The sequence below is a fragment of the Homalodisca vitripennis genome, chromosome 4 (genome assembly GCF_021130785.1).
Source record: "Homalodisca vitripennis isolate AUS2020 chromosome 4, UT_GWSS_2.1, whole genome shotgun sequence".
NCBI lineage: Eukaryota > Metazoa > Arthropoda > Insecta > Hemiptera > Cicadellidae > Homalodisca > Homalodisca vitripennis.
In genome coordinates this window covers 203,799,261-203,812,874 of record NC_060210.1, presented here as the reverse complement: position 1 = coordinate 203,812,874, position 13,614 = coordinate 203,799,261, and the positions used below count along the sequence as shown (strand labels likewise).

General features: G+C 36.8%; 1 protein-coding gene across 1 annotated transcript in view; it reads right to left on the bottom strand.

Annotated features, from left to right (window-relative positions):
• The window catches only part of LOC124361379 (tetratricopeptide repeat protein 7B-like), a 75,351-nt gene that overhangs the window by 11,619 nt on the left and 50,118 nt on the right, over nt 1-13,614 (bottom strand). The window contains exons 7-9 of the mRNA XM_046815427.1: nt 10,209-10,447; nt 7,289-7,393; nt 7,116-7,207 (exon numbers count right to left, since the gene is read on the bottom strand). Of these exons, the coding sequence (XP_046671383.1) occupies nt 7,116-7,207; nt 7,289-7,393; nt 10,209-10,447 (436 nt within the window). The remainder of the gene's footprint in view (nt 1-7,115; nt 7,208-7,288; nt 7,394-10,208; nt 10,448-13,614) is intronic.

The following is a 13,614-nucleotide window of genomic DNA, read 5'->3' as shown; positions in this document are numbered from 1 at the left end:
TTTATGTTTCTGAAACTTCAATGGCAAACATACTTGACGTGGCATGTAGCATGTAGACCAAGACTGCCTTGAACACACTGTGTGAAACATCCACTTATTCCCTTGAACAGGTTCGACACAGTTTTTTATGTTTCTGAAACTTCAATGGCAAACATACTTGACGTGGCATGTAGCATGTAGACCAAGACTGCCTTGAACACACTGTGTGAAACATCCACTTATTCCCTTGAATAGGTTCGACACAGTTTTTTATGTTTCTGAAACTTCAATGGCAAACATACTTGACGTGGCATGTAGCATGTAGACCAAGACTGCCTTGAACACACTGTGTGAAACATCCACTTATTCCCTTGAACAGGTTCGACACAGTTTTTTATGTTTCTGAAACTTCAATGGCAAACATACTTGACGTGGCATGTAGCATGTAGACCAAGACTGCCTTGAACACACTGTGTGAAACATCCACTTATTCCCTTGAACAGGTTCGACACAGTTTTTTATGTTTCTGAAACTTCAATGGCAAACATACTTGACGTGGCATGTAGCATGTAGACCAAGACTGCCTTGAACACACTGTGTGAAACATCCACTTATTCCCTTGAACAGGTTCGACACAGTTTTTTATGTTTCTGAAACTTCAATGGCAAACATACTTGACGTGGCATGTAGCATGTAGACCAAGACTGCCTTGAACACACTGTGTGAAACATCCACTTATTCCCTTGAACAGGTTCGACACAGTTTTTTATGTTTCTGAAACTTCAATGGCAAACATACTTGACGTGGCATGTAGCATGTAGACCAAGACTGCCTTGAACACACTGTGTGAAACATCCACTTATTCCCTTGAACAGGTTCGACACAGTTTTTTATGTTTCTGAAACTTCAATGGCAAACATACTTGACGTGGCATGTAGCATGTAGACCAAGACTGCCTTGAACACACTGTGTGAAACATCCACTTATTCCCTTGAACAGGTTCGACACAGTTTTTTATGTTTCTGAAACTTCAATGGCAAACATACTTGACGTGGCATGTAGCATGTAGACCAAGACTGCCTTGAACACACTGTGTGAAACATCCACTTATTCCCTTGAACAGGTTCGACACAGTTTTTTATGTTTCTGAAACTTCAATGGCAAACATACTTGACGTGGCATGTAGCATGTAGACCAAGACAAAAACATCCACTTACCCTTGAGGTTCAACACAGTTTCTGAAACTTCAATGAAACATACTTGACGTGGCATGTAGCATGTAGACCATGCCTTGAACACACTGTGTGAAACATCCACTTATTCCCTTGAACAGGTTCGACACAGTTTTTTATGTTTCTGAAACTTCAATGGCAAACATACTTGACGTGGCATGTAGCATGTAGACCAAGACTGCCTTGAACACACTGTGTGAAACATCCACTTATTCCCTTGAACAGGTTCGACACAGTTTTTTATGTTTCTGAAACTTCAATGGCAAACATACTTGACGTGGCATGTAGCATGTAGACCAAGACTGCCTTGAACACACTGTGTGAAACATCCACTTATTCCCTTGAACAGGTTCGACACAGTTTTTTATGTTTCTGAAACTTCAATGGCAAACATACTTGACGTGGCATGTAGCATGTAGACCAAGACTGCCTTGAACACACTGTGTGAAACATCCACTTATTCCCTTGAACAGGTTCGACACAGTTTTTTTATGTTTCTGAAACTTCAATGGCAAACATACTTGACGTGGCATGTAGCATGTAGACCAAGACTGCCTTGAACACACTGTGTGAAACATCCACTTATTCCCTTGAACAGGTTCGACACAGTTTTTTATGTTTCTGAAACTTCAATGGCAAACATACTTGACGTGGCATGTAGCATGTAGACCAAGACTGCCTTGAACACACTGTGTGAAACATCCACTTATTCCCTTGAACAGGTTCGACACAGTTTTTTATGTTTCTGAAACTTCAATGGCAAACATACTTGACGTGGCATGTAGCATGTAGACCAAGACTGCCTTGAACACACTGTGTGAAACATCCACTTATTCCCTTGAACAGGTTCGACACAGTTTTTTATGTTTCTGAAACTTCAATGGCAAACATACTTGACGTGGCATGTAGCATGTAGACCAAGACTGCCTTGAACACACTGTGTGAAACATCCACTTATTCCCTTGAACAGGTTCGACACAGTTTTTTATGTTTCTGAAACTTCAATGGCAAACATACTTGACGTGGCATGTAGCATGTAGACCAAGACTGCCTTGAACACACTGTGTGAAACATCCACTTATTCCCTTGAACAGGTTCGACACAGTTTTTTATGTTTCTGAAACTTCAATGGCAAACATACTTGACGTGGCATGTAGCATGTAGACCAAGACTGCCTTGAACACACTGTGTGAAACATCCACTTATTCCCTTGAACAGGTTCGACACAGTTTTTTTATGTTTCTGAAACTTCAATGGCAAACATACTTGACGTGGCATGTAGCATGTAGACCAAGACTGCCTTGAACACACTGTGTGAAACATCCACTTATTCCCTTGAACAGGTTCGACACAGTTTTTTATGTTTCTGAAACTTCAATGGCAAACATACTTGACGTGGCATGTAGCATGTAGACCAAGACTGCCTTGAACACACTGTGTGAAACATCCACTTATTCCCTTGAACAGGTTCGACACAGTTTTTTATGTTTCTGAAACTTCAATGGCAAACATACTTGACGTGGCATGTAGCATGTAGACCAAGACTGCCTTGAACACACTGTGTGAAACATCCACTTATTCCCTTGAACAGGTTCGACACAGTTTTTTATGTTTCTGAAACTTCAATGGCAAACATACTTGACGTGGCATGTAGCATGTAGACCAAGACTGCCTTGAACACACTGTGTGAAACATCCACTTATTCCCTTGAACAGGTTCGACACAGTTTTTTATGTTTCTGAAACTTCAATGGCAAACATACTTGACGTGGCATGTAGCATGTAGACCAAGACTGCCTTGAACACACTGTGTGAAACATCCACTTATTTCCTTGAACAGGTTCGACACAGTTTTTTATGTTTCTGAAACTTCAATGGCAAACATACTTGACGTGGCATGTAGCATGTAGACCAAGACTGCCTTGAACACACTGTGTGAAACATCCACTTATTTCCTTGAACAGGTTCGACACACTTTTTTATGTTTCTGAAACTTCAATGGCAAACATACTTGACGTGGCATGTAGCATGTAGACCAAGACTGCCTTGAACACACTGTGTGAAACATCCACTTATTCCCTTGAATAGGTTCGACACAGTTTTTTATGTTTCTGAAACTTCAATGGCAAACATACTTGACGTGGCATGTAGCATGTAGACCAAGACTGCCTTGAACACACTGTGTGAAACATCCACTTATTCCCTTGAACAGGTTCGACACAGTTTTTTATGTTTCTGAAACTTCAATGGCAAACATACTTGACGTGGCATGTAGCATGTAGACCATGACTGCCTTGAACACACTGTGTGAAACATCCACTTATTCCCTTGAACAGGTTCGACACAGTTTTTTATGTTTCTGAAACTTCAATGGCAAACATACTTGACGTGGCATGTAGCATGTAGACCAAGACTGCCTTGAACACACTGTGTGAAACATCCACTTATTCCCTTGAATAGGTTCGACACAGTTTTTTATGTTTCTGAAACTTCAATGGCAAACATACTTGACGTGGCATGTAGCATGTAGACCAAGATTGCCTTGAACACACTGTGTGAAACATCCACTTATTCCCTTGAATAGGTTCGACACAGTTTTTTATGTTTCTGAAACTTCAATGGCAAACATACTTGACGTGGCATGTAGCATGTAGACCAAGACTGCCTTGAACACACTGTGTGAAACATCCACTTATTTCCTTGAACAGGTTCGACACACTTTTTTATGTTTCTGAAACTTCAATGGCAAACATACTTGACGTGGCATGTAGCATGTAGACCAAGACTGCCTTGAACACACTGTGTGAAACATCCACTTATTCCCTTGAACAGGTTCAACACAGTTTTTTATGTTTCTGAAACTTCAATGGCAAACATACTTGACGTGGCATGTAGCATGTAGACCAAGACTGCCTTGAACACACTGTGTGAAACATCCACTTATTTCCTTGAACAGATTCGACACACTTTTTTATGTTTCTGAAACTTCAATGGCAAACATACTTGACGTGGCATGTAGCATGTAGACCAAGACTGCCTTGAACACACTGTGTGAAATATCCACTTATTCCCTTGAACAGGTTCGACACAGTTTTTTATGTTTCTGAAACTTCAATGGCAAACATACTTGACGTGGCATGTAGCATGTAGACCAAGACTGCCTTGAACACACTGTGTGAAACATCCACTTATTTCCTTGAACAGGTTCGACACACTTTTTTATGTTTCTGAAACTTCAATGGCAAACATACTTGACGTGGCATGTAGCATGTAGACCAAGACTGCCTTGAACACACTGTGTGAAACATCCACTTATTTCCTTGAACAGGTTCGACACAGTTTTTTATGTTTCTGAAACTTCAATGGCAAACATACTTGACGTGGCATGTAGCATGTAGACCAAGACTGCCTTGAACACACTGTATGAAACATCCACTTATTTCCTTGAACAGTTTCGACACAGTTTTTTATTTTTCTCAGGTAATTTCTTTCGAAACCAACTGATGGATCATCGCCACCACCCTGAAGATTTTGCAGAATTTGCTTAGTAGCTAGCCATTCCGAAGAAAGATCTCTTATTACGTCTTTCATGAACTCAGCCCTTTTCAGCCGGCCTTGTGTTGTATTTAACTCATAAAACACAGACACATTTACCAACATGCGTCCAAAAACAATAAAAATTAATTTTTTGGCATGCTTCATAGTCCTGCACTCGTCCAAACACACATACAACATCTGGTCGGTTGAGTCGATACCAGCCATACCCTTATTGTACTGATGAGCAATTTTTGTCTTGGTCCCTTATCAATGCGTGTCCACTTCTGACTGAGTAAGTCTCTGACAGTCAGTAGACAAAATCATAAACTGAGATGAATTGGACTGTTTTCTCTATGAGCCATTATCAGGAGAGGCCCCCTCACATAGGTTTTCTGACCCACACCATATTTTCCCAATAGTGGATTAGGAATGCCTTTACTGTCCTTCCTTAGAGTGCCAGTGATGTAAGTATTATGATTGTACAGAGTACCCTTGTTCAAGCAGTTTGCCATGCGCAACATCTGCATGACAACTGAGCTCCATAAACCAGTCTCTACAACTCTTTCATTTTCCTGAGTTCTTTGTGCTCCTCTGTGGCGATAGAAAGCTACACAATAACGTGTTATCGAGTCACAAAGGACCCACAGTTTGATTCTCCATTTATGGTGTTTCTTTTTTGGAAGGTACTGAGTCAATCCGACTCACTTCTTCGTGCCAACCAACGATTCAACAACAGACAGAGCCTGTGTTGGGGAGTAGTAAAGTTTGAACAATCTATTTGCATGATCAATAATGGGTTGAAATCTACCACAAGGCTCGTAGCGGGGATTTATATGTGGAATAAGTTTGCTGACATCTACAATGTGAAATGATTTGGAATCTGTTACATGTCATAATCTTAGCAGAAAAGGTGGTAGCATCTGTGAAGTGAGTGTTCGAGCAGTTGGTTATACTTAGTTTGGTCATCATTCCCATGTTTAAAATAATTGACAAAAATGCTTTCATTTCCAGTAAGGTTACATTACATCTACCCACTTCCTGACGCGACTAAAAGGAGACAAAGTCTCTTGATTTTTAGCAATACAGGATCTTGCATATCGATTTATTTCATTTACAAAAACAGTCCGTATAGTAGTTGAAGTACTCCATTGGTTTAGAATTTTGTGGAGGACAATGATTTGGCCCACTCAACTCAGCAAACGTGAACTGATAATTGTAAGGTGGATCATTGCCTTCCTCCACCTCGTCCCAACAGCTGGATCATTTTGACTGACTCGTTGCTCAATGACACTAGGCCTAGGCCTAGGTGGAGGCTCATCTTCGTCTGACTCTGATGCCCATATATCTCGAGATACACTAGGCCTAGATAACATCAGTGGTCTTTTACCTCTGGGTTGAAATGGAGATGTACTAGGTGCTCGGAGTCTGCATCTGAGTCATCTTCGAAAATTTAATCACTGGATTCAGATTCACTACTGTCTCTGTTTGATGCATTTTCTGAATCACTATCACTAAATTGAAAATTGACAACATCTCTAGCAACACCAATCAAAAAGTCCTCACTCACAAAAGAATTCTGTCTCTTTTTACTCATTTTGATAAAAAAATATCATTATCGGCAACATAAGACATTAATAACCTCAAATGACCTGATAGTGACACAATAAGCATTACACAATCGGAGTTAAGCAGACGGACCGAGCTCGGATGGCACAGCCTTCCAAATTACGATTTTGTTAAAGTTCGATGACAAAATGTAGTATATGACAGAATGATCTGTTATTTTTATTTTGATGCAGATATATTTCCTATGACATATACTAAGACTTATTTGGCAAAGAAATAACACTGCAGTAAATTTTTCATGCAACAACAATATATCGTTGTATATCAATTTTTGGCCAAAACTACAGCAACGATATATCGTTGTGTATTACTTTTTGGCAAATTCACTCACAACGATGTATCATTGTATATCAGTCAAAGGGTTAATGTGTTGTGATAATGCTTACTACTGTAACTTGATTTTTGACAGACCAAATTCAAAATAATTAGCATTGTGTAGCATACAATAGGAATTCTGTCTTTGTACTTTGAAAAACTTTATTGCAATCTGCAATATGCAATCTGCCCAACAGTCACAAAACCCCAGCCGAAACTGTAACGGAGGACTGCAAACATGATTTTTCTGTGGCACTGAAGTGGGGTGAAACTTTGAAGTGTTGATATGCAACTGAATCACAAGTCACCTTGGATATATAATGGTTTTAATCTGTTTGAATCTCATCAACACAAGAAAATAGTTGTGGAACAAAAGATTTGATGCTGGATTGGGTCCGTTTGCCGATCTTGGGACACATTAACTCACCACGTGGTGGGGGCGTGAGGGTCTATCTTGGCAGCATCTCTCAAGGTTTTCTCAGCCAGTCTGTGACTTCCCAAGTAATGGTACATCAGCCCCTAGACACAAGAACGGCAGTTAAAGAGAGATGAGACTGTAACTTGACAATGATAACTGGACAATAATTGAGACTGACTCACTAAATGTTGTAGACTCTTGATGTGGGACGGGTTGATGGCAACAGCATTTTGGTAACACTGCTTCGCTTCCATAAACTCGTGTTTGTGCTCATGAACCAAACCCCTCTGCAACAAGTTTAATATTTCTTTAAACAAGGTGAAACCTGGTTATTGACTTTCCAACTGTACAGGATTATCGACTCACCTAAAGTAAAAACTTATTTTACTAAAAATATATATTGTTCTTTCTTCATGCTCTATTGCTACAAATGAATATCCAGAAACACAATATTTTTAGAATGTGCCTTGGATGTATGCTTATTGTACTGTTTAGACTAAACACTGGATGTAATATACAATCAATTCAACAGTAATAAAATTATCTTGGGTTACAAAACAAGTAATGCAATAATAAGTCTAATTATTTACCTCTGGGTTATTTATTGTTCATAAATGTCATAAATAAATAATAACAGAATTTAAAATATCACTTACTTTTTCAGTTTAAGAAACTAACCTCAAAACCCAGTTTTTTTAACACTAATAAACTATAAAAATCACATCATATTTATTTACACTATTTACAATTGATGTTGATGTAGTAATCTAACATTTGCGCTGAGTTAGACAGATTTGGACCGCCTCATTGGTAGTTCGAAGGCTCAGTTGAGTCCTTGGTAACTTCTTCACTCCACTTTGGCTAATCCATATTACTTTGTTACTTTTCGTCCGTGTTAATATTTTTTTTTAGATGAGGTTTGTGGGTGTACTCCATTAACAGGAAAAATATTAAAATTTAGCTTGTTTATTTCTGAATTTCGAAATATAAAACTGTTTACTAACAATAACTTCCAGTTTTTATATCAATGGTAACGAGAAATTTCTATTCATTCATAACTCGGAAGCTTGTTATCCAATAATGATTCAATGTTGATACAAGATATATGAAAGTATAATTGAGTATGTATTTTTTTAGGATCTTAGAATAGTATGGGAATAAAGTTTTTATCAAAATACCATCTTAAATTTTATTCGTTTCGTTCATGCCCTACTCCTCACCGTCAGTGTGCCTCTGGAGGGAGTACACCCACAAATCTCATCTAAAATAATAATTAAAACGGACGAAAAGTAACAAAGTAATATGGATTAGTCTATTTATAAGTAAGAACGGATTTCCCAGCTTATTTGATCTCCGAATGTCATGTCTAGTTGTTTGAAAATTTCAAAACTTTTACTATACATTAAAACACAACTTTTATCGTGTCTGTTGGAATAGTTATATCAATAAGACAAATTATATCCCTATTTACTAGTATTGTAATATATAATCGAAACCAGGACCCCCGTTCCAGGACCACATTCAACTTAACGTTTTTAATATCAGGCAGTGATGGCGAACTGAGCTGTTTATAATGCATGACATTCAACTTAACATTTTTAATATCAGGTAGTGATGGCGAACTGAGCTGTTTATAATGCATGACATTCAACTTAACATTTTTAATATCAGGTAGTGATGGCGAACTGAGCTGTTTATAATGCATGACATTCAACTTAACATTTTTAATATCAGGTAGTGATGGCGAACTGAGCTGTTTATAATGCATGACATTAAAATTAACATTTTTAATATCAGGTAGTGATGGCGAACTGAGCTGTTTATAATGCATGACATTAAAATTAACATTTTTAATATCAGGTAGTGATGGCGAACTGAGCTGTTTATAATGCATGACATTCAACTTAATATTTTTAATATCAGGTAGTGATGGCGAACTGATCTGTTTATAATGCATGACATTAAAATTAACATTTTTAATATCAGGTAGTGATGGCGAACTGAGCTGTTTATAATGCATGACATTCAACTTAATATTTTTAATATCAGGTAGTGATGGCGAACTGAGCTGTTTATAATGCATGACATTCAACTTAATATTTTTAATATCAGGTAGTGATGGCGAACTGAGCTGTTTATAATGCATGACATTCAACTTAATATTTTTAATATCAGGTAGTGATGGCGAACTGAGCTGTTTATAATGCATGACATTCAACTTAATATTTTTAATATCAGGTAGTGATGGCGAACTGAGCTGTTTATAATGCATGACATTAAACTTAATATTTTTAATATCAGGTAGTGATGGCGAACTGAGCTGTTTATAATGCATGACATTCAACTTAACATTTTTAATATCAGGTAGTGATGGCAAACTGAGCTGTTTATAATGCATGACATTCAACTTAATATTTTTAATATCAGGTAGTGATGGCGAACTGAGCTGTTTATAATGCATGACATTCAACTTAATATTTTTAATATCAGGTAGTGATGGCGAACTGAGCTGTTTATAATGCATGACATTCAACTTAATATTTTTAATATCAGGTAGTGATGGTGAACTGAGCTGTTTATAATGCATGACATTAAACTTAACATTTTTAATATCAGGTAGTGATGGCGAACTGAGCTGTTTATAATGCATGACATTAAAATTAACATTTTTAATATCAGGTAGTGATGGCGAACTGAGCTGTTTATAATGCATGACATTCAACTTAACATTTTTAATATCAGGTAGTGATGGCGAACTGAGCTGTTTATAATGCATGACATTAAAATTATCATTTTTAATATCAGGTAGTGATGGCGAACTGACCTGTTTATAATGCATGACATTCAACTTAACATTTTTAATATCAGGTAGTGATGGTGAACTGAGCTGTTTATAATGCATGACATTCAACTTAACATTTTTAATATCAGGTAGTGATGGCGAACTGAGCTGTTTATAATGCATGACATTCAACTTAACATTTTTAATACCAGGTAGTGATGGCGAACTGAGCTGTTTATAATGCATGACATTCAACTTAACATTTTTAATACCAGGTAGTGATGGTATTGTTTATATAGTAACTCATATAGCGTACTGACCGTGTACATGATGTGGTGGGAGAGGGGGAAGATGGAGGTGGCCTCCTGTATGCTGGCTGCGGCTGCGGACACCTGGTCTAGAGCCAGGTAGATCTCAGCGACCAGTAACCAGACCTGGAGTTGTAGCAGCCAGGCACGCTGTGGTCCGGGCCGTGGTGTGAACGAGGATATGGACGATGCTACCTCTGACAGTGCTTGCTCCACACGAGATGCGGCTAGTGAATGAGCGTGCAGTGATGCTGCAATAACAGGCTAATAAATATTTTTTAAATTAGATTACAAATAGAACAATATTTAGCATTAGCAAAGTTTATCACTTGTGGGGCTGGAAAAAATTTTGGATGGTAAAAATTAATTTCATTAAAATTCTTTGGTTACAAAATAGGGGGAGGAGAGGAACCGTTGAAACAGAGTTTATATCTTCATCTGTTTGTTATGTGTATGTATGTAACATAACAAACAGATGAAGATATATATACACACACACACACACACACACAAAACATGACTAGAAATTACATGTCATACCTCAAGTTTAATGATTTTTCTATTTGTACTTATTTTAGTAGGTCACACACAACTGGTGGAGATGTTGCTGTGATTGCTTGGAAAAAACTCAATGCTAAGGAAACATTGGTGTTCAATTACTTATCGGAGAAAAATATTTGAGTGTTGTATAGCAGAAATTAAAAGTAAACATTTAAAATTAGCTTTTAATTCAAACAACATTTTTCATTCTTCCACATTAAATTTTTAATGTGGAAGAATAAAAATGTCTTTTAAATAAAAATCTACTCTCTTCCATCAAGAATTCAAAGCAGAAAACTTAAAATTTGCATTTGCTTGCATATATAGAACACGTCAACAATGTTTTGGTAGGTTGTTCTTGTATAAGTTTGAACAATTTCTAGATATAATAAAGAATAAGTTTAAGTATATAGTAATAGCAGGGGACTGTGATATAGATGTACTACCAGATAGTAAACTACGTTCAAGATTGTCCAACAAGAGTAACTGCTACATTAGCTACAGCGATTGATAATTTTATTCCAAACATTGCAGATGAAAAATTGAAATTTGATAGAATAATCACAACAATCATGATGCTCAAATATTATAAATCTTTAATGTTTACAATAAATGTTGCAAGCAAGAAAGAAAAAAAAACAAATTAGAAATTGTAGTAAAATTAATTTAAATGTATGTAGGAGGTTAATGTATAAAATAAATATAACATTTTTCATTCTATACATATATACTATTTTAATAAACATTTTTCTGAAATTTGGATGTTACATAGAGAAACAGATGAAAATTGTTGGATAACAGGTGATAACAAACAAAAAAAGAAGGAGCTCATAAACATATTACATATTTATAAAAATAAAAAGTTGAAAGTTTGAAAGAAAAAAATATGGAGCTTGGAACTCTTTCAATATCAACAAAAAATAATATTATGACAATAAAATTTACAATTTAAAAAATGAATAAAAATTACATGGAAGATAATTAATTCAGGACTCGAAAAACCCAAAACAAATAAAAATATTTCATTAATTGATAAAGATACAGTTGTGTGAGCCACTTCTTATAAGTGAATTATTTAATCATTGTTTTGTTAACATGGTTGATGTTCAAGTCTTGCCTCACCATGATTTGTTAAACTTACCAAATTTTGAAGAGCTAGTTGTTAATGATGAACAACAAAATATTTTTTAGTTGATAAGTTGTACACCTTGATACACCTGCTACAGAATATGATGAAGAAAAAATAATCTTATCACTTGAAAGTAAATTTTCAGCAGATATACTCGGTCTGTCCAAAAAGTATCCGACCGCCGATCAGTAGTCGGCCACGGCGTAACTGACCGGCTCAAACCGGTTATTGGAGGGGAGGGGCGAGCCTACTCCTTCCCATATTAGGCATTGAATACGATCCGGTCATCAGTGAGTCACAGCGCTCTGTTCCGTACAGTACTGCCGTGTGTGTGCGTCGCATTTCAATATGACTGAATGTGTTGAGCAGCGCATTTGCATTAAATTTTGCCCAAAACTTGGCCATTCAGCATCAGAGACGATTACTATGATACAGAAAGTTTATGGTGACGTGTCTATGGGCGATACACAAATAAAAGAGTGGTTTAGGCGGTTTAAAAATGGTCGCATATCAGTGGAGAGTGGTGACCGATCTGGTAGGCCTTCAACGGCCAGAAATACTAAAAATGTTGAACGTGTTCGTGCAGCAATTAATGAAAACCGTTGATTGACTGTCCGAGAGCTGGAAGAAGATTTAGGAATACCAAAATCGTCAGTTTGTAACATTTTACACCAAGAATTTAGAACTGTGTTTCGGCAAAATTTGTTCCTCAGCTGCTGACAGAAGACCAAAAGAACTGTCGACTTGAAATCACACAGGACAATCTGGATTTGATTAAAAGTGACCCAGGGCTATTTAAAAAAGTTATTACAGGTGATGAGTCATGGGTTTATGGCTACGACCCTGAAACAAAGGCTCAATCTTCACAGTGGAAAACTCGCAAAGAGTAATGGCCGAAAAAAGCAAGACAAAGTCGAGCAATGTCAAGACAATGCTGACAGTTTTTTTTGACCAGGACAGTGTTGTTCACCACGAATATGCTCCAAGAGGCCAGACAGTGAATAAAGAGTATTATCTTGAGGTCCTAAGGCGGCTACGAGATGCAGTGCGAAGGAAACAACCTGAACTGTGGACAAGCCGTGACTGGATCCGTTTCCGAAATTAAAAATTCCTTTGAAAGGAAAAAGATTTGACGATGTTGAACAAATAAAACAAAATGCGACGAAGGACCTGTTAGTCATTCCGCAAAATGAATTTAAGGAGTGTTTCCGGAAGTGGGAGGAGCGTTGGAATAAGGTAGTGGCTTGTGGAAGGGACCAGATTGCCGTTGCGGCCAAGTAACGTCAGTTCATGCCAGACGTCAAGGTCGGATACTTTTTTTTGGACACACCTTATATATATATATATAAGCAGATAGCAATATGGGATTTCTAGCTCACTTTTGGAGGCAACAGAAAATCAATGTAAATACTGTTGAAAAGACCATAAACGAATCTGTAAAATCAAACAATAAATCTCAAATGTATAATAACCGAATTTATAGCTGTTTTATTGATTGTTGTTTGCTTCTACATTTGTTGTTTTCATGAAAAAAAAAAAAAATAAATAATGAAAGAAAATCTTTAAAATGTAAATGAAAATTATTTTAAATCAAACAAAAACTCTTTGAATATGAAATTTCATATTAAAAGATTTTAAAGGGTTTTCATTCGATTCAAAATATTTTTCATTTACATTTTAAAGATTATTTTTCATGATTTTTTTTATTTTTCATGAAAACAGCTTAGAGATGTGGAAGCAAACCATAAT